The sequence below is a fragment of the Microchirus variegatus genome (assembly GCF_963457635.1).
Source record: "Microchirus variegatus genome assembly, chromosome: 7".
NCBI classification, from domain to species: Eukaryota; Metazoa; Chordata; class Actinopteri; order Pleuronectiformes; family Soleidae; genus Microchirus; species Microchirus variegatus.
Genome location: NC_139808.1, coordinates 16,339,496 through 16,359,933, shown reverse-complemented (window position 1 = coordinate 16,359,933; position 20,438 = coordinate 16,339,496). Strand labels below are relative to the sequence as shown.

General features: G+C 39.8%; 1 protein-coding gene across 1 annotated transcript in view; it reads left to right on the top strand.

Moving 5' to 3' along the window:
- Positions 1-20,438, top strand: part of itpr1b (inositol 1,4,5-trisphosphate receptor, type 1b) — a gene marked incomplete at both ends in the record, with an annotated part of 108,108 nt that overhangs the window by 25,855 nt on the left and 61,815 nt on the right. Inside the window, 25 exons of the mRNA XM_083893028.1 lie at positions 4,402-4,501; positions 4,575-4,735; positions 4,849-4,990; positions 5,065-5,223; positions 5,318-5,490; positions 7,346-7,465; positions 7,542-7,733; positions 8,531-8,782; positions 8,879-9,020; positions 9,109-9,268; positions 10,228-10,421; positions 10,503-10,641; positions 10,741-10,795; positions 10,886-11,051; positions 11,178-11,345; positions 11,658-11,726; positions 11,813-11,950; positions 12,721-12,846; positions 12,983-13,183; positions 13,288-13,539; positions 14,915-15,040; positions 15,215-15,343; positions 16,301-16,421; positions 16,516-16,700; positions 19,891-20,039. Coding sequence (XP_083749154.1) covers positions 4,402-4,501; positions 4,575-4,735; positions 4,849-4,990; positions 5,065-5,223; positions 5,318-5,490; positions 7,346-7,465; positions 7,542-7,733; positions 8,531-8,782; positions 8,879-9,020; positions 9,109-9,268; positions 10,228-10,421; positions 10,503-10,641; positions 10,741-10,795; positions 10,886-11,051; positions 11,178-11,345; positions 11,658-11,726; positions 11,813-11,950; positions 12,721-12,846; positions 12,983-13,183; positions 13,288-13,539; positions 14,915-15,040; positions 15,215-15,343; positions 16,301-16,421; positions 16,516-16,700; positions 19,891-20,039 — 3,819 coding nt within the window. The remainder of the gene's footprint in view (positions 1-4,401; positions 4,502-4,574; positions 4,736-4,848; positions 4,991-5,064; positions 5,224-5,317; positions 5,491-7,345; positions 7,466-7,541; positions 7,734-8,530; positions 8,783-8,878; positions 9,021-9,108; positions 9,269-10,227; positions 10,422-10,502; positions 10,642-10,740; positions 10,796-10,885; positions 11,052-11,177; positions 11,346-11,657; positions 11,727-11,812; positions 11,951-12,720; positions 12,847-12,982; positions 13,184-13,287; positions 13,540-14,914; positions 15,041-15,214; positions 15,344-16,300; positions 16,422-16,515; positions 16,701-19,890; positions 20,040-20,438) is intronic.

Here is a 20,438-nt window from a genome sequence, read left to right as displayed (position 1 = left end):
TCAGTTTTTAATTGTTTTTTTATGCCCAGTGTTCGCTTATTATGGGCAATTCAGTGATGGTATTTTTCTCTATGATGTGGAAAGGTGAAGGTGATGGGAAGTGAGTCTGCTAAAATAATCAACACCTGATTCTGTGTCACGTTTTGATAGCACAGGCACTATACGAGGAAAATCTCTGCATGGCTAGAGCTAGATGTTGAATTATGGGGACAACCAAATATTGTGTGGTTATTGCACAATTTTGTTTGGATTAACATGACACATGCTGCTAAGTGCAACAACGCTTTCATCCAAAAGTTTATTTGTTTATCTGTTTTTAATATATTTGATATTTAATTAATATGTTATCAGATGGAAGAAAAACAGAAAAACTCATGAGTTGGGTTCTACTAAAAATAAATGGCAAAAAAAAGAAAAAATTATTGATGCGAGTCAGTGCTAAAACCACAAATCATATGTTTTGTTAACATTACATGTGTCTTCGCTCATCATCTGGCAGTTGAATGCTTTCTTAGGAAATCTGCTGTTTAAACCAAGGCCAGCTGAAAATGAGGCAATGCTGACGTACAGATTTTATTTAGCAACACAGCAGTTTTCCCCAACTGTAGTTTGGTGTGAAAGTAATGTGATAATTCAAGCAGTTGCAGGATAAAGCTGCTTCTTTCCCATGACGTCTTGGCTGAGCAGAAACTGTTGTGTATTTCCATGTTTTGACCGTCTATAATAAGCCTCCAGTGTGTGTTGTTGGATTGTTCTAAAATTATCGTAGCACGTTTGTCCCCGTCACAACTCATCAGATAAGGACAGAAACTATCCACGTTGATTCAAAGCCCCTATTGTGTCACACCGTCATGTGCATGCCTGTGTGCTGCTAGCCCCGCCCATCCCCACCTGAAATAACCCTGTTTGTCACACTTCAGCCAGGGGGCTAATTAAGGCCTGGGAGAACCAGTACACAAAGGTAAGCCTGTTAGCTTTAGTGGGAGTGGTTACGCAATGGCTGCCAAGATTATCCACCGATGTCTCTGCTTGAGGCCTGATGAGCCACACACACACACACACACACATTTGGAGCAGGCTTGATGCTTTTAGAATGAAGGACATAGTACAGACGTTACTATGTGTAAAGGTTTTGTGTTAAAGAGATGGCACTGTACAGGTCACAACTGACTATCCAGTAATCATGAAACACACAAACGCACACAGTCTCTGCTCAGACAGTTTGTTTACATACCTTGTACATTTTTTCTGCGTAACGGGTGAATTGAATTCACTTCCATATGAGATTAAATCTACTTGAGGTTTAAAAAAACAAGCTGTGAGAAATTATTATTAGACCAGAACAATAGACCAGAATTGTTCCCTTGTGTTGTATTTTATCTATTATTAGTTTTACTTGTTTTTTCTGGATAACATCTTGAATGTTCGATTTGACGATTTCTTCACAACTTAGTTGGGCTTGAACATCATGTGTCACCATTTTGTCTTCCTCTGGAGGATCACAATGGAAATTACCTTTATGTCGTCATCCTTGACATCTTAAAGTATAAATGGTGCACTGCAATACTGTGTTTATATATTTGTGTTATGTAAAATAAATCAAATCGAACAAGGATATACACGTTATAGGAGGAATACCTTTTATATCCGAATACTATTTTAATTAGGCTCAATGCAATATTGACACAGTCAAATCTATAGAATGATCACTACTTCAATAATATATTTAATAAAAGACTAGAATTACATTTTCAGAAGTACCCATGGGAACTGAATTATCTTTTACATCGTAAATATAAAGTGAAGTCTCTCTGACCTACTCAAAAAACAAATAGAAGCCTTCGCCCTTCTTAGCCCAACATTGCAATGTACATATTATTGTAAAGCCTCTTGAACACTGAGAACACAACTAATATTACAATTTCTCAAATGTCAGGAATGAGCAAAAGGAGATGGTTAAACGTGAGTCGAGATGTTAATGAGGGTGGTTAAGGTTACCCGAGAGCCTGCTATTGCAACTCCTGTGTTGCAAGAGTGCTGCGGCTCTTTGAAGGGCCATGTTTTGTGTGAGAGTGTGTATGTGGGTAACACTGGGAGTTGTCGAGTGAGAGTGAGGGAGCAGTGCAGTTGATCAGTTCCAGCTGACATAGGGCGAAAAGCAGGGTTCACCCTGGACAGTTCCAGGCCTTCGCATGGCCAACAGAGATGAACAACCTTTTGCTCTCACCTACGGGCAATTTAGATTGTTCAATTAACCTGTTGAACATGCAAACTCCACACAAAAAGGCCCAGACCGGCAACCGTCTTGCTGTGAGGCAACATTGCCAGCCATGTACCACCGTGTGGCCCACAAAAGACTCAGAAGATAAATATACATATTGCAAACGTATCATTTAGTAAGTAATAAGTAGTGGTAAGCTCTATGGAGGCCACTATTTTAGACCATCATGTTTTTTCAATAGCCCACATGGGACAAACTATCTCTTGAGGTTTGATGGTAGCTGAAGGCTTCATAGATTCAATAACACATTTGGAAGAGTGAGGTGAGGGATATGTGGCTGCTGCGCACAAGTTCACCAATAAGGCTTATATTGTGGCAATGTAGCTAAATTTAACTTGCTGTGAATTTTACACACTGCACCTTTAAATCCCCCATGCAGAGATGTAAAGATTTATGTGACCTTTATTAAGCCAGATAGATATGTTTTTGTTTTAAATAGAAGAACATGTTTTAAAGGAGGCACAATATATTAAATAAAACCATGTTGTTGGAATGGAAATATTGGATTTCATTTGTTTCCAGTGTCTGTATATTTTACTCACTGCCTGGGTCTGTGTTATCTTTGTTACAGTTAATCAGATTCAGATAAAACTGGCTTATAGCGGGTTCTTCTGCAGCACATACAGACAAATGCACACAATGTGCTAGTTTTCCCAATGTCGCGCAGCCCTAACACACATGTAGCTGAATGGGACATTCATTGTGTTATTGTTGCAGTTCTTTTGTTGAAAATGTGGCCAAATCAAATGAAGGTTGTGATGCTGGTTACTGGCATGTCTGCCAAAACCACAGGAAGAGAATCTGAGTCATCATGTTTCAGCCAACTGTTTCTGTGGTACATAGCACATAGCTGCTGGAAGTGGACACACACACACACACACACAATAATGATGGTTTCAGCCTCATCAAAACACCTACTACAACTACTACTACTTTATTTTATTACTTCAATGTCAAGGTTTTATGCACATTATTAAAGTTTTAATAGGACATCAGCAAACAAAGGACATGGGCTCATTAATACTAACTACTTTTGTTCTCTTGGGAACGTGAATCTATTTATTCCAGTTTCCTGGCAACTGGCCCAAAAAGATTATGAGATTGCAGTATTTTGTGTGCTGAAGCTAGTGTATCAGCCTGAGGATGTTTGAAAAGTAAAGGTCATGGAGTTTTCACAAGTAAAAGAGCTTAATCTGCCTCTTTTGTTTTGGTTTGTTTTGGTCTCTAATTTAGTTCCTCACACAGACAGTCTCAATGTACTAAACAATAATATGATAAGACATGGAAAATATTAAAACAAAGAATAAATCTTTATCTAACTGGGCCATGTCAAGTATAGTCTTCTTCTTTCGGCTTTTCCCTTTATGGGTTGCCAGCGGATCATCTGCCTCTGTAGTGCCTTTTACAGCGATCTGCATATTTTATTTGGCAAAGGTTCTGCGCAAGATGCCCATCCTGACACAACCCTCCGCATTTATCCAGACTTGGGACTAGGTGACGATTCATGTCAAGTGTCCAAAAATTGAGGCACTTAAACCTGAGGTTAAGTTATACTATAATACTATTTATTTAATATAAAATATAATATAAGAAAATGTAACCCTAACCCTTCTCAAAAAGATGTTTGCACATTGCATAATCTATCAACATTTAATTTTTGGGTTCAGTAACATTAAAAAAAAAAACCCTGAATGTTTTGGGTTTAGTAACATTAACCTTCAGCATTTCCAACCCATGACTGTGAAGTTTGCTGTGTTTGATCAGTGAAGCCAGTATTTCAATTGAAATGTGTTTCTTAGTCTCTGCTGACACATTTCATGACTTAATGCAAAAGTTTTCTCACATAATGGACCTTTTATGTGGCATTCTGCTCCACAGTTGTGGTCTGGTACTCAAGTCACTCTGTAAAAAGTAAAATGCCCTTGTTTTTTTTGTATTATTGCCCACCTCACTAAAGGGCACGGGTTGGATTAATTGGGACTATGCAACGCTTAGTTCCTCTCTTGTAAATCTAAATTTCTTTCACATTGAAAAAATAAAATGCACTTTAAATAGAAGGAAATTCAGATTTTCTCCTTCCTGCAGCTGCATTCATTGTCTCACTTCTCTCTCTCTTGTAGGAGCTCGTATGTGAGGCTAAGACATTTGTGTACGAACACCTGGGTTCACAGCACCAACAACCCCATCGACAAAGAGGAGGAGAAGCCAGTGATGTTACGAGTGAGTACTGGATGTGATCAGAATATGAGGCAAGTTTTTCTCAGTGTGATAAAACAATTGTTGTTGTTTTTAGATTGGAACATCAGCAGTCAAAGAAGACAAGGAAGCGTTTGCCATTGTACCTGTGCCACCAGCTGAAGTACGTGATTTAGACTTTGCTAATGATGCGAGTAAAGTGTTGGCATCCATTGCTGGCAAGCTGGAAAAAGGAACCATAACACAAAATGAGAGGAGGTATGTCGGGAGTGAAAATAGCAGACTAATTGTATTTATCTGTACATTTCAAAGAGAAATGTAAACCTAAATGTCACTGAAAATATTTTGACTTCCACGTTTTTACTCTTCAGGTTTGTGACCAAGCTTCTTGAAGATTTAGTTTTCTTTGTGGTGGACATCCCCAACAGTGGGCAAGATGTGTTGGAGATCATGGTTAACAAACCCAACAGAGAGAGACAAAAACTCATGAGAGAGCAGAATATCCTGAAACAGGTTGGTCTTCAACCTCAGAGACCGTTACGACGCTGTTTTGATTTAAGATTTAAAATGCTACTTTTCCATTGCAGATTTTCAAACTTCTCCAAGCCCCTTTCACAGATAGTGGTGATGGTCCCATGCTTCGTTTGGAAGAACTTGGTGACCAGCGCCACGCTCCTTTTAGACACATTTGCCGGCTTTGCTACAGAGTGTTACGCCATTCCCAGCAGGACTATCGGAAGAACCAGGTGGGTGGACACAACGGCGCCTTTCTGGCTGACTGTGGTACTATAATTTTGTTTTTCTTCATAGTAAACATTTACTCTCTCTGGGTCGTTGCAGGAATATATTGCCAAACAATTCCGCTTCATGCAAAAGCAGATAGGATATGACGTGTTGGCAGAAGACACAATAACAGCTCTGCTCCACAACAACAGGAAGCTGCTGGAGAAACATATCACAGCTGCTGAGATAGACACATTTGTCACACTGGTGAGGAAGAACCGGGAGCCGAGGTGAGGCTTACAGGAAGAAACTGCGATCGTTCTGTAAAACTGACACAGAAAGACCTGCTGTGGCCATTTTGGGTCAAATGTGTTTGTTTAACGTCCCGAAGGAATTAAATCCATGTAAATGTATTCAAGTGCTGAGGGATTTTAGTGTAACTGCTTGTGCAGGATCTTGGCCCGAAGGCTTATTTGCTGACAGTTTTTGTGTGTGTGTGATTCTGCTGTGTCACTGTGTTAGTCAGGCTGATGCAGAAGGTTGAATAAAGAAGGTTCTTTACTACAGTTCTGCTCATGTGTTTACACACCTTGGCAGAATTTGTGAGATGTGTACCATGCTTCAAGGAAAACAGGAGTGATCAGGCAAAACGCAAAAATCATTAAATAAGATATCAACATAAAGCAAATACTGAGATGCTCTAAGTAGTATTTTTCATACCCTCAGCCTTCAGTCTTTTGGGATGTTTTGTATGAACTTTACATTTGAAGTAGCTCAATGATATTGAGGTCAGTGGTTGGTTATAACTACTTCAGATCTTTCTCTTTTCTTCTGTTACCACCAAAGAGTTGACTTTCCATCAAGTTTGACTCAAGTCCCTGTACCTATACACACCGAACACCACCATGCTTCATTTTATGCATCGTGTACTTTTAATCAAAGGTCGGTAACGCTTTCTTTTACAGTCCCCTAATTACCAGGTATTTACCTGGTAAATTCATGGTAACACCAAAGTGTTACTAGGTAATTACCAATGGTAATAAGAAAGTAAATACAGTGAAACTGTTGCCAAAATACTGGGCATTTACCTGGTAACTATATAGTTAATTATAGCGTGTTATTACTGCTGTTAATAAGAAGGTATGTACAGCTAAACTATGGCAAAACTATGGTAAATGTAAGTGTATTATTGGGTTATAAACTGGTAATAAGCAGGTACCTACAGTCCCCTAATTACTAGCCATTTACCCAAGGGGTAATCTAACAAACCTAACCCTAAAAATGTGTGTAATTACATGGAAACAAGCTTGGCTTTCTTTTACAGTACAGTTTTACTTTACTTACCGAGTACATTACCGTGCATTACCCAGTATTTTGGCAACGGTTTCACTGTATTTACTTATCTTATTACCCTTGGTAATTACCTAGCAACACTTTAGTGTTACCATGAATTTACCAGCTAAATACCAGGTAATTAGGGGACTGTAAAAGAAAGCGTTACCCAAAGGGGTAATTGACTTCTCTCTAAACCTAGTGTTTATCTAAGACCATTAAGTTAAGGAGTTTGTTTTGGTGCTGCTTGGCTTTTTTAATATTATCTTCAGAGTGGCCTGTATAAGTGTTTTCAAGTATTTTCCAGTAGATGTTCATTACATACCAAACAATTTAACTGATGGTATAGTAATAGTAATAGTAATAAGACATCTGTCTTGATACCAGTAGACCCCTTCTTTTCCACTACTATATTTTAAATACTTCTAGTTTGGATGTTATTTATATATCCTCTTTTATGTGTCAACTAACTTTTCTCATTGGTCCTTTGATAGTTAATTTGCTTTCCAGTGTGTATCAGTGTGTATGTTTCGCAAGCAATATAGTGACTATTCACACAGAAAAGAACAACTCACAGGTAGTGAAGCTTAGTCTGAAAAGCCATTTAAACTTGTGTGTCAACTTGTGTCAGACTAGACATTGAAGGCTGTGTAAACTTTCAATCACCATTTTGTTGATTACAGTTATATAAGTAGAGAAAGAGAGAACTTGAACTGCACAATTAGTAATACTTTCCAAATTGCTCTTGTATATGTCTTATCCCTATCATAGTGAATATGGAAAAATATTACATGCGTTGTCATCTATACCTAGGTTTCTGGACTACCTGTCAGATCTCTGTGTGTCCATGAACAAGTCCATCCCTGTGACCCAGGAGCTTATCTGTAATGCAGTGCTGGACCCTTCCAATGCTGACATCCTCATTGAGACCAAGTGAGTTCCTCATACTTCTCTTGTATCTCACAGCTGTGAAGAGCATCCTGGACTTAAATGTTGTGCTTGTCCCTAGATTGGTCCTATCAAAGTTTGAGATTGAGCTGTTGACAAATGGAGAGAGTCCGTTGGAGGCAGAGGATGAAGAGGAAGTGTGGCTGTTTTGGAAGGACAATTGTAAGGAAATCAGAAGTAAGAGCATCAGGGAATTGGCCCAGGATGCAAAAGAAGGCCAGAAGGAGGATCAGGAGGTGGTTAGTTACTACAGGTGAGTTTGAATATACATATATTTACTGTCGATACATGATGTTGTGAAAATCATAGTGCACTGATTATAACATTAAAATCACTGTCAGTGAAATCTTGAGTTAAATTCCAGAAATTATCACATATGAGTGTTATATCAGTGACATGAATCTCTCAGGTCCTGTTCAGACCTGGTATTAACATCCATCCTCTTATGGTGCAGTTCACTCCAAGTAAAAGTCTGAATGCTTCCAATTTGTCCTGTGAATGTGTGTTCAGATCTAATCACAAAAAATACGTATTCAGAGGTTTTTTTTTAGGGCACGTGGCCATATTCCTTAGCATGCATAACGCAATCTGTCCTCTGGAGGGCTAAGAGACTGTCACCTAGGCTGACGTCCTCTGACCCACTGCAATATCACGGCCACAGTTAGAATCGTATTTCCTGGTATAGCAGCGTGAGTAGTGCTTTGATTTGCTAAGCTCCTCCCTACTCTATTTTTCTTTCTCCACAAAGAGGCGGACCTCTGCATGAGGTGACGCTGTTTGTTGGTGAATAAATGCCCCTCCCTCAAAAATGATGTAGGGAGGGAGGAAAGGAATGCTGATTGGCATCAATGGACCAGAAGATACCCAAAGGTTATCCATCTGCTTCACTGACAGCAGCTTTAATCTGAAGCAGTACTGTGAACTGCATTAGCATCCAGAACAAACATCAAAATTGTGTGTGATTATCAAAAAAAAAACACACCTCACAAGCATGACATATTGAGTCTAATCAACATGACAATAAATAATTCTTATTTACATTCCTCTCAGGTGTCAGCTGAACCTCTTTGCCCGCATGTGCCTGGACCGTCAGTACCTGGCCATCAACAAGATCTCAGGTCAGCTAGATGTGGACTTGATTCTGCGCTGCATGTCGGACGAGGACTTGCCCTTTGACCTGCGGGCCTCGTTCTGCCGCCTGATGCTGCACATGCACGTAGACCGCGACCCTCAGGAGCAGGTCACACCCGTCAAATATGCTCGTCTCTGGTCTGAGATTCCCTCTAAAATTGCAATCGATGAGTGAGTTTGCCACAGGAAAACATTTATGTGACTTGAGTTTACATTTTGAGGACATGTGTGTAGGTGATGTGATGTGCGCCTTCTCTCATTATCCAGCTATGACAATGATGGAACCACCAGAGATGAGATCAAGGAGCGGTTCTGCCTCACAATGGATTTTGTGGAGAATTACCTGAGAGAGGTGGTGTCGCAGAACATTCCCTTCTCAGACAGGGAGAAAAACAAACTCACCTTTGAGGTAAAGCCGCTCTATGTAGCCAATTAACAGATTAGTCACTGGTTTTAATTATGTTCCTAATTATGGTTGTGAATTCTCTCATTTGTAGGTAGTGAACCTGGCAAGGAACCTTATTTATTTCGGCTTTTACAACTTCAGTGACCTGCTTCGACTGACAAAGATCCTGTTGAACATTTTGGACTGTGTTCATGTTAGTACCATATACCCCATCAACAAGATGGAGAAGGAAGAGGAAAACAAAGGTAAATGTCCATCTCCATGAGCCTTACTCCACTGATTACAACACTGGTTAACTTCACAGTTGTGTAGGTATAAACAGTTAAAGCATAAATAGACAAACATGTTAAACTTTTCCTTTAATGGAAGTATCTGTCACCTCACTGGCATCTTGTGCTGCTGTGATCAAACAATAATACAACTGGAAAAACTAGTCATGAAAGTTCAAAGAATCTGTGCCGTACTGAGAATCTATGGCTCAAATGTTGTTAGGGTGATTATCTGATTAATTCTTTATGTGCATGTAGTACACAAAAGTTGCTTATCCCTCATAGGTTTCCAGATAACATAAATATCATAGTTGCATGTCAGATTTAAGTTGATTACCAAAGGTTACAGATTACAGATTATTTTACATCTTGGTTTTAAAACTTGAGTGTGATATTTTGTTGTTGTTCTCTGACTGTTTGTCTCTTTGTGAACATAATGATTTAGCATTATTTCTATGTTGCGTCTTTCATCTGAAAACATGCGATGTCAAGCTATGTTATCAGTGCTGACTGAGGGAGCTTTTGTGTGTATACAGCAGCAGTGCATGTGTACAGAACTGTTGGAGGACTGGGCTTATTAAGCAGTAGAATTCATGTTGAAAGTTTTTTGCGGGTGTTTCTTTGTGTCTTCAGTCACATTCCCACCTGTTTACAGCGGTCTTGGCCTCTGTTTTGACATGAAACAAATCACTTCCTGTGTGCACCACAGGAATGTCACACTATAATTATTTAGAAACAAAAAGAGAGTCGTTTGGAGCTGATAGGCTTACCTTCTCATAACCGTAGTTCCCTGAAAGGAAATGAAGTAGAGGAAATTGTTTGTTATGTTTGTTTGTGTATGAATAGTTCTATACAAATAAACTTGCCTTGCCTTTAAAGCACTCCACACAAACATCCATGTCTATGAATTTGAATGCGAGTTCTCTGTTTATGTGTTGTAGCTGGCAGCAATGTGATGAAGTCCATTCACGGAGTTGGGGAGCTGATGACCCAGGTAGTGTTACGAGGAGGCGGCCTATTGCCCAGCACACCTACTCATCAGCCCGAGGGAGACGTGGTCAAAACTCAAACTGAACCCGAAAGAGAAGACATCATGGTCATGGACACCAAGCTGAAGATCATTGAAATTCTGCAGGTGCAAGATCAGAACACTAGTTCTTCTTTTTAATCTAATCAATGCTTTACATCTGTAACACTCTTCATTTATGCCTTTTAGTTTATTTTGAATGTAAGGCTGGACTACAGGATCTCCTGCCTGCTGTGCATTTTCAAACGTGAGTTTGATGAGAACAACCCGCAAGGAGAAAACACTGCCATTCTGAATGGAACCAGCAATGTCCCAGGCCAGATGCCAGGTATAAAGCAACAATATGTAATGAATGTGGTCTTAATTCATTTTTACTCACCAAAAACAATCATATTACTGATTTGTTTTTTTGTTTTTTTTACTTCAGGAAATCTTGACTTTGAGAACATTGAAGAACAGGCAGAGGGGATCTTTGGAGGAAGGTAATCCAAATCTTCCTTGTCTTTATGTTTCTGAAAATGTTATAAAATGAAGATTTCTGCTAATTTATTTGTGTTGCACTGTCTTTACAGTGAGGAGAACACTCCACTAGACCTGGATGAACACGGTGGTCGTACTTTCCTAAGGGTCCTGCTGCACCTGACCATGCACGACTATCCACCTCTTGTGTCTGGAGCGCTTCAGCTGCTCTTCAGACACTTCAGCCAGAGGCAAGAGGTCCTCATGGCCTTCAAACAAGTAAAACCTTCAGTTTATCACTATTTTCATTTTAATATGTGGCCATGTGCACAGTAATATTTCACTACAGCACTAGTAACCTGCATGATATTTAAATTTGCACATATGTTTCTCCCCTCAATTCAGGTCCAACTGCTGGTGACAAGTCAGGACGTGGACAACTATAAGCAAATTAAATCAGACCTGGACCAGCTGCGGTCCATCGTTGAGAAATCTGAATTGTGGGTGTACAAGAGGCAAGGAGAAGATGTGATGGACGGAGATGGACCTTCTGAATCTGACAACAAGAAGAAGGTTTAGTGTACCATCACATGAGATAATCATTGGAGACACTCATTGCTAGAGTAGAAGCCTATCTTTAATGTTGTGTTTATCATGATGCTAGATGCCTGGACACTTGTGTTGAATAACCCTTTAATTATTTGATCCATTCACATTAGATATGCAGAATACAAACCTATGCATTTTGACCTTGATACATAAATAGTAACACTAAAACCAGTCACACGGAACCAATGTTTCATCATTTTTGTAATACTAGTCAATGAGCACGTGTTGCCTTCAAAATGTAATTACTATAAGACCTATTTTCCTTATTGTTTTCAGGGAGATTCACTTGATTCTGACAAAAGGACAGAAAGCACCAGCAGTTACAACTACAGGGTTGTAAAAGAGGTAAGATTATTATTATCCCAAATGCTATTTTTTCATGTTTGTGATCTGGCATCTGTTCTAAAACCCACCCTGCTGTTTGCCTTCAGATCCTGCTGCGCCTCAGTAAGCTGTGTGTCCAGGAGGGAAGCTCTGGGAAGAAGAGTAAGAAGCAGCAACAGAGGCTGCTGAGGAACATGGGAGCTCACAGTGTGGTGCTAGAGCTGCTGCAGATCCCCTATGAGAAGGTGCATTGCATGTGGATTATTTAGGGAGGCTCTAAAAACACTGTGACGTGTAAACATTTGCCGTTTGTCTTTATTCAATTCTTTTTTTGTGTGGCTGACACATAATCCGTTTTGATTGTGTTGTACATGCCCTGGGTGCATCCTCCATGCTGTGAAGCAGCTTGAGTCATGGAAGCTCACTCTCACTGAAAACATGGCTGCCAGCAGGGACACAAGGAAATAGATTTTGGCCACCTAACAAAAGCCTGAGCTCATAAAATCTACACCTGCATGAGTCAGCAATATTCTAGGATATGTTCACAACTTCATCTTGACATTAGACAGACTTTTCTTTTTTAGATGAAGATTGGAGTTGTAGGCTCACTCCTACACCGACAACCATAGAGATAATCATCAATTTTTTCATCATGTCACATAGGAGTTGTTGATCCACTGCTGCTTCCATCAGTAAGTTTACATGTGTTATATTGTGACTTATATCGTATTTAAAATACCTACACACACTCCAGGCAGCAGCAGACCAGCAGCTCCTGTGTTACAGCAAACTAATAAACAGATATTTCTCTCTGGAATTTGGTGCAGGAGTCTAAGCGATTTATAGTGTGCCAGTATTTAAAGGCCGCCTAGTTAGTTAGCGTTTTGATATGTGATTGAAGTGTCTTTTTCGTTGTGTTCCTGCTGGCAGCCACATTTTTATTAGTAAACACCAACCGTGTCTCAAACTGGTTTCCATTGTGAAAACAGAACCATCACTGTGTTATGTACCTTAGGGCGAGGATGTCCGGATGCAGGAGATCATGAAAACGGCTCATGAGTTTTTGCAGAATTTCTGTGCAGGGAATCAGCAGAACCAAGCTCTGCTCCACAAGCATATCAACTTGTTTCTTAATCCAGGGGTGAGTAGCATGGGGATTACACAGAGGGAATTTTTTGTTAATTTGAGTTTTTAAATGATATCTTTCAGGGAGAAGAAACATCTGAAACGCACATATTACTGTCCTGTCCTGTCCTGACTTCTGCCACCTCCCTCAGATCTTGGAGGCCGTCACCATGCAGCACATCTTCATGAATAACTTCCAGCTGTGCAGTGAAATCAATGAGCGCGTGGTGCAACACTTTGTCCACTGCACTGAGTCTCATGGTCGTCACGTCCAGTACCTGAAGTTCCTGCAGACCATTGTGAAGGCTGAGAATAAGTTCATAAAGAAATGTCAGGACATTGTTATGGCTGAGGTCTGTGCTATGAATCTTATAAAATACTGTATGTTATACACGGGTCAATGTGATTCACTGCATTGCTGACTAGATTGTTTTTGGACTATGATTTCCTCACTCAGCTGGTGAACTCAGGCGAGGATGTTCTGGTGTTCTACAACGATCGTGCCTCCTTTCAAACCCTCATCCAGATGATGCGCTCGGAGCGAGACCGCATGGACGAGAACAGCCCTCTAATGTACCACATCCACCTGGTGGAGCTGCTGGCTGTTTGCACTGAGGGCAAGAACGTGTACACTGAGATCAAGTGTAACTCTCTGCTGCCCCTGGATGACATTGTGCGTGTCGTCACCCATGAAGACTGCATCCCTGAAGTATGATGAACCTTTTCTTTTATTCATTTTAAAGTGAAATATGTGGCAAACTATCTAGTCTCTATGTGTTTAGTCACTGGCCTGGATGTAGTTTTAGGTGTAGGTTTTATTTTCTTCTTCTTCGATCTGCACACGAGTGGTTGAGATGAAGAAAGACCCAGAGCATAGTGAGACCTAAACATTTATACCTGTGAAACATCCCTTTCAGATCTCTATGTCTGGGAAGGGGTCTGCCCCTCCAGGCCGTGCTTTCTGTCTATGGCCGGTATCGGGGTTGACTCCCACAGAGGTATCCTGAAGATGTTGTCAGAGACAAAGAAATTTAATTTACAGTCCAAAAACATGCGATATGGGGATTAGGTGAATTGATCACTCTAAATTGACCGTAGGTGTGAGAGTGTGAGTGAATGGTTGTTTGTCTATATGTGGCCCTGTGATGGACTGGCGAACTGTCCAGGGTGTACCCCGCCTACCGCCCAATGTCTGCTGAGATAGGCACAGCACCCCCCGTGACCCTCTGGTGGAGGATAAAGCGGTAGATAATGGATGGATGGATGGATGGATTACAGTTTGAACTCACATGAGGCTGAAATCAGAGATTTAAGGTCAAAGTGCATGATGGGGCAGTGTTAGGTTTGCCTTGTGAACGTGGTGAGCAACCCCATTTGAACCCAGCATATTTACAAACAAGGTGTGCTCGATTGGATATCAAAACAGAGGCTACGATAACAACACACAGACATATTTGTTTATTGTGATAACTTGTGCAGAACGTTGCATCGTGTATCTTTGCTCCGTTATGATATTGATTTTATGTGCATGAAAACTGTTCTTACGAAAGTGGACTTTAAGAAAACAAACATCACATTTAGACCAGGACCAAGTAAATATACAAAAACAAAGTTAGACATTGTATGTATATGCAGTGGTTAAGTGTGTCTGCTTTAGAGCAGCAGCAGAGAATTATAATATGATTAGAGGAGATGACAAGGTGACTATAATGGACCATAAGAACGCTATAGACGTTAAATATCCATAGACAAAGTGTACGAGAGAGGAAGAGAGAGAGACTGGGCATTAGCTAAACTTGTCTGATGTTCCTAGTGTTGCTTCTCTGTCCAGAACAAAAGTATCCAAAACAACATGTCTGTCTCTTTTTTCAGTAATATGTACATACAGTATAATACATTTCTTATATATATCACCTTTAAAATGAAGTAGACGTGTGCTGAATAGCAGTGAATGAAAATTTTGTGCAGTTTGTATGTTCTTGTAGGGTCTGACCTCATAGTTAAAACACTTTATTTTTTTTGCCTCCTGTGTTTACACACAGTAAATGTGACTTCTTCGGTTTGTTTGTTTTGCATCCAAACAGGTAAAGGTTGCCTACATCAACTTCCTTAACCACTGTTATGTGGACACGGAGGTGGAGATGAAGGAGATTTACACATCTAACCATATGTGGAAACTGTTTGAGAACTTCCTGGTGGACATATGCAGGGTGAGCCATTAAACACAGTATCTTTGCCTGTGTGATCAGGGCTTTGCTCTGCCATGGGTTTGGGTGATTATGTCAACACAGCATGCAGTGGACATATGTTACCTGTCACCCACATGCAGGAAGTGTGATTCAGTGGCCGTGTGTTATGCTGATATTGTTTCTGTCATGACGTAGGTGTGCAACAACACCAGTGACAGGAAGCATGCAGATACCATGCTCGAGCGTTATGTAACCGAGACGGTCATGAGCATCGTCACATGTTTCTTCAGCTCTCCTTTCTCTGACCAGAGCACAAGCCTGCAGGTAATCTGAACTGTGCTGTTCAGCATTTGAAGTACACATATCACACAGACAGTCACACAAATTTGCATTAGCTACACAATAATGACGTTCTTCCCTTTGCATAGATGACTTGCCACATGTATGTAAGTAGAGGTGACTCTCCCACGTGTTTCCCAACACCCCTTATTTATAATAAAATTAATTATAATTATAATGTTGAGAAGTGTGAGTTTACACATTTTTGTAGATGATAGTTTGTTGCCATATGTGTTGCACAGGATTTAGCTCAGATGTGGTGCTGATGGTGGACAGTTGAGTTGTGGCCCAGCTGTTCCTTTGACCTTGGCGTAGCAGTGTTCTGTTGCCCACAGGAGTTATTGATAAATAATTACCTGTATCCTTCATAGATGACCGAATCCCTTTGTGGTGTCGTGTTTCCGACTAAACATACCTTTTTATATGATGGGATGTGGAGTTGTTACATGTCAAAGTGCAAGGTGTTGATGTTACTTTAATTATGTAACCATTTGTACTATCTGTGATGTTTTACATGATGACATCACGACCCTCTTTCTCTCGCAAAAGGCTGCCATTCTTGGAAAGATAACTGAGGTATTTATTGTCCCCTCAGACTGGGGCCAGCTGATAGATTGTTCTGTGTTCATGGTGTTAGATATCAGATGTATAGTCTGTCACATAATGGTGTGGATTGTTTTGTTGGGAGAGCACTTTATTATAAACAACTTTCCCACTGGACCTGAAGCTGTAGATCCTTCCACTAGAGGTGGTAAAGCATCCTTACAGTTGTACACTGCACAGCATTTTTGTGGTTTGGTGTTCAAACTACAGAGGGAATAAACACAAAGTCCCTTGTTGGTCATTACATTATTTGCTGTTTGTCCTCCTGCTAAATGTCTTCCTTCCTTCATTGTCTGTTTTTTTTTTTATTTTGTTGTTTTTTCCCCCCCTTTCTTACAGACACGTCAGCCAGTATTTGTACAACTTCTTCAGGGAGTGTTCAGGGTTTACCACTGTAACTGGCTGAACCCTGTTCAGAAGGCCTCGGTGGAAGCCTGCATTAAGGTGCTCTCAGACGTGGGTAAGATGCTCGGCCACCTCTGCTATTACATTAGAAAGGAGCCATTGTAATGCAAGCAAAAGCATGAAATATCTCTATTCTCGCCTTTATCCAGCCAAAAGCAGAGCCATTGCAATCCCAGTTGACCTGGACAGTCAGGTGAACAACTTGTTTGTCAAGTCCAATAATGTTGTACAGAAGAGCATTCTCAACTGGAGACTATCAGCGAAGAACATGTCCAGAAGAGACTCCGGCCTGACCACCTCCAAAGACTACAGGAATATAATCGAGAGGCTGCAGGTGGGTAGCATGAGGTCACTGTATTTTTAGTTTAACTTAAATGTGATCAACACAGACGGGATGCATCATTTTTATTAGAAAATACTCACCCATTCATTAATTCCCATTTCCATGGAAAATAGTTTGCTAATGCAAATATCTTTTCTCTGGGACGAGTGGAAAAAAACGAATGAAATAATTTGACAGAAATAAAGTCTTTCATCATTTGAATGGACTAGACTGTGATTTACATATTTTATATAGTATAAATAGGATTGGGAATAGAGTCACTTTGGATTTACAAGGTTCCATCACAAGGTGTATATTACTGTGTTTACTGTGTATACTGTGTGTATACAGTGTATACTACTCTCCTTTTACTCTATTTTATTGCATTTATTTATTTATTTATTTTTTAATAATGTCAACCTGTATTTTTATTTTATTAAAAAGCCATACTAGGGACAAGTGTTGTGAATTAGCTTTAGCTAAAAACACTATGATGCATGCATCAGATGACTGTTCAAAATTGTCTATGTTTTTGTATCTGTCCCTATCTAAATAAACCTTAATAATAATAATAATTTTCCATACCAATTTTGATTGGTTATGAAAGAGATTTTCACAGGGCAAATGCTGCAGATTGTACAAAAATGATCTCTCCAACCTGGTGCATCATTAAAACTGCAGTCGTGACCATAATAGTCTCGCAAGATTTGTGCAGAGAATATAATGTTATATTGAAAGATAACTATTTTTTTAATTGATCAGATCTTTCAAATGAAGATAAAACTCAACTGACTGAGGAATTAAATAACAATAGGCTGATGCTAATAATAATTTAAAAAAAAGGCAATAATCCGCTTAATTAATGTTGTACACATTATCCGACATTTGAAAACCCTAAATGTTAGATAAACTAAAGTTCATCTTAATGGGATCAGAATATTCGTGACACAGTTGGAACGATATATATTTTAAATGGATATGATGTGGCTAGGGAGTAATACACAGCACAAATGTGTTGTCGAAAACTTTGTATTTTAAAAGATACTAGATATCAATATATCAATATTTAGATCTGTATTGGTAGATACTTAAGCATGTGCTGTTGACACAAAATAGTGGTATTGCACTATCCCAAGTCAGGAACCACTAACACACACAACACCCCCACCAATGCTGTTCAGTGACGTAATGCTTTTGGTAACTGTAGCCCAAACAGGTTTCTGTAGTAGTTCCAAATTTGATTCTGGGAAAAAACTCCAAACTGTTGCCCCCCCCCTTTCCTTGTAATGATGACTCAACTTTAAGTGGAAGTCTGAAGAATCTCTGAATGATTCAGTTTGTTTCACAGGAACCCTGAAAAACCCCTAAAAAAATACTGCCTCTGATTATCTCATTTCCAGAGAAAAAAATATGTCGTTCCTAAAATGCTTTCCTTCACTTTTTCTTTATTTAGAAAGAAAGAAAAAAAACTCAGTCTCTTTTTTCCCTATGTGTTAGTTTTGTTCCCCTTTATTGCCCACTCACAAAAAAAGCCCAAACCATACTGTAATCATTACCAGACCAGCAGGCGTTGTGATGCAACTTCTCTTATTTTCTCAGGAATCATCATGAGATGTGACGTGTGTGTAGAGAAGGGGAACTTTTTTTTTTTGTTTTTTTAGCATATGCACATCCCCGTTTTTCTCACATAAATTCATGGAGAGGTCGCCCGGGAATGCTTGGCTGTCATTGTGTGATTTTCCTCTTAAATTCTTAAAAAACACACACACACACACACGCACCCCCCCCCCCCCCCCCCCACACACACACACACACTCACACACACACTCTGTCTATGAAGCCTCATTGTTGTAACTTGAGCAGAATGAGGCCTGGCATGTCCCAGCTAAAATAGACATGAAGCTCCTGGTAAAATATATCCTCTTACTTCCTCTTGGATACATTTTTTCGAAAACACGTTATCACATTCCATTTTTATGCCGATGACAGTTAAATTTATATGCCACTAAAACAGGAAAATCCTGTCAATCAGGTCATGCTGTTTTAGTCGAGTGACACCTCCAAGGTTCATGTTTTTGAAATGGTCCTGTCCATCCTGGCCACTCCCAATGAAAATCTTTTACTTTTGCTGCTATCCTTCCGTCAGCCCCAACACTCGCCTCCACTCACTCCAACCTGCCTGCACTCTCTTCTTCACCTCTCTTTTTCAATGTCCATTGCTTTGGATGGTTGACCCCATCTCTACCTCTCCTCACATCACCTCAGATCACCTGTTCCATGAGCACTGATACTTGGTTCTTCCAAAAAGAAGAAGAGACTTAGACTTGTCTGACCACGTAACACGCTCCCGCTGTCGTCCAATCCATCTCTGACAAGTTCAGTCCCAGAGAACTCAGAGATGGTTTTTGTCATATAGTTTTAGGTTGCTGATGTAGTGGCAGATTATATGAAGTGACAGTGACTGCTCTGACTCCTAAATGGCTATGTCCGTCATAGTAGCATGACAGTTTCTTAATATATAATACCACCTGAGGGTTTGAAGTGTTCATGCATGCCGTCTCTGCCCTTGGAGATTTCCACTAATCCCCTGAATCTTTTCACAATAATATGTACTGTACTTTACATGAAAACACCAAAATACTTTTCAGTCTCACGCTGAGAAACATTGTTTTTGGACTAATTGTTAATTATTTAATGAAGTTCGACACAACCCGCGCTTGCTTTCGGATGTAAACCTCTGATGGACACTCCTGTAATTGCCCAATGACCTTCCGGAACAGCAATAGTGTAACCCTTTCAGTCTTGTAAACAGTTCCAAAGTACAATTGGGTTCGTCAGTGGAAAACACTGAAAATCCTTTTATTTTTACTGTTATCTGTTAAATAAAGGTTCCACTGATTCAACAAATTACAGATTTTCGGTAATGGGTTTTGTATAATTTTCTTCAACAACCCTTCAATATTTTTTTAAGTGTTCTGTATGTCAAATTTAAACTTCAACAGTAAATTGCTGTGTTTACATCTGAATAAGAAGAACTTCAGTGAACCAGGATCAGAGCTTAGTCACCGGAGATGACATTATCCTCTTTGAAGGTCATTGACAGGGAGTCAGAGAAATCTTTTGATCAGCATACATATGATGATAGTCTGCTGTAATAACACTACATCTCACATCTGGCTCCTTATTACTTTATGGTCTGCAGGACATTGTGTCAGCACTGGAGGACCGTCTGAGGCCGCTGGTCCAAGCTGAGCTCTCAGTGCTGGTTGACGTCCTGCATCGCCCCGAGCTCCTCTTCCCGGAGAACACAGAAGCTCGAAAGAAGTGTGAAAGTGGAGGATTCATATCAAAGTGAGTAGAAAATGTCAGAGATGGTCAATATAATGCAGAGTTAAGGCTAGCAATTGGCTCAATGGTGGCACTGGGACTCATTAGAATTTGGTGGTTTTCAAACGTAGTAGTAGCTGCAGCTGCTTTAATTAACTGATAAATCTGATAAAGCTGAATCTTCATCAGTGCTATTTGTTGTTATTGTTTTCTGATGCTACATGTGTTGTCATTATTAGGCTCATGTCAAGGAAAGATCTCAGTTTATCTCAATGTGACGATGAATTGTGAATTTATTTTCTTCCTCACATCTACGGTAAATGATTGAATGATACATTTCCTGAGACAATAACTCGCCTCATATTTTCAAAGTCAATGCACATTGTATGTCAGTATTACATTGATCTGAAATTAATGGGATGG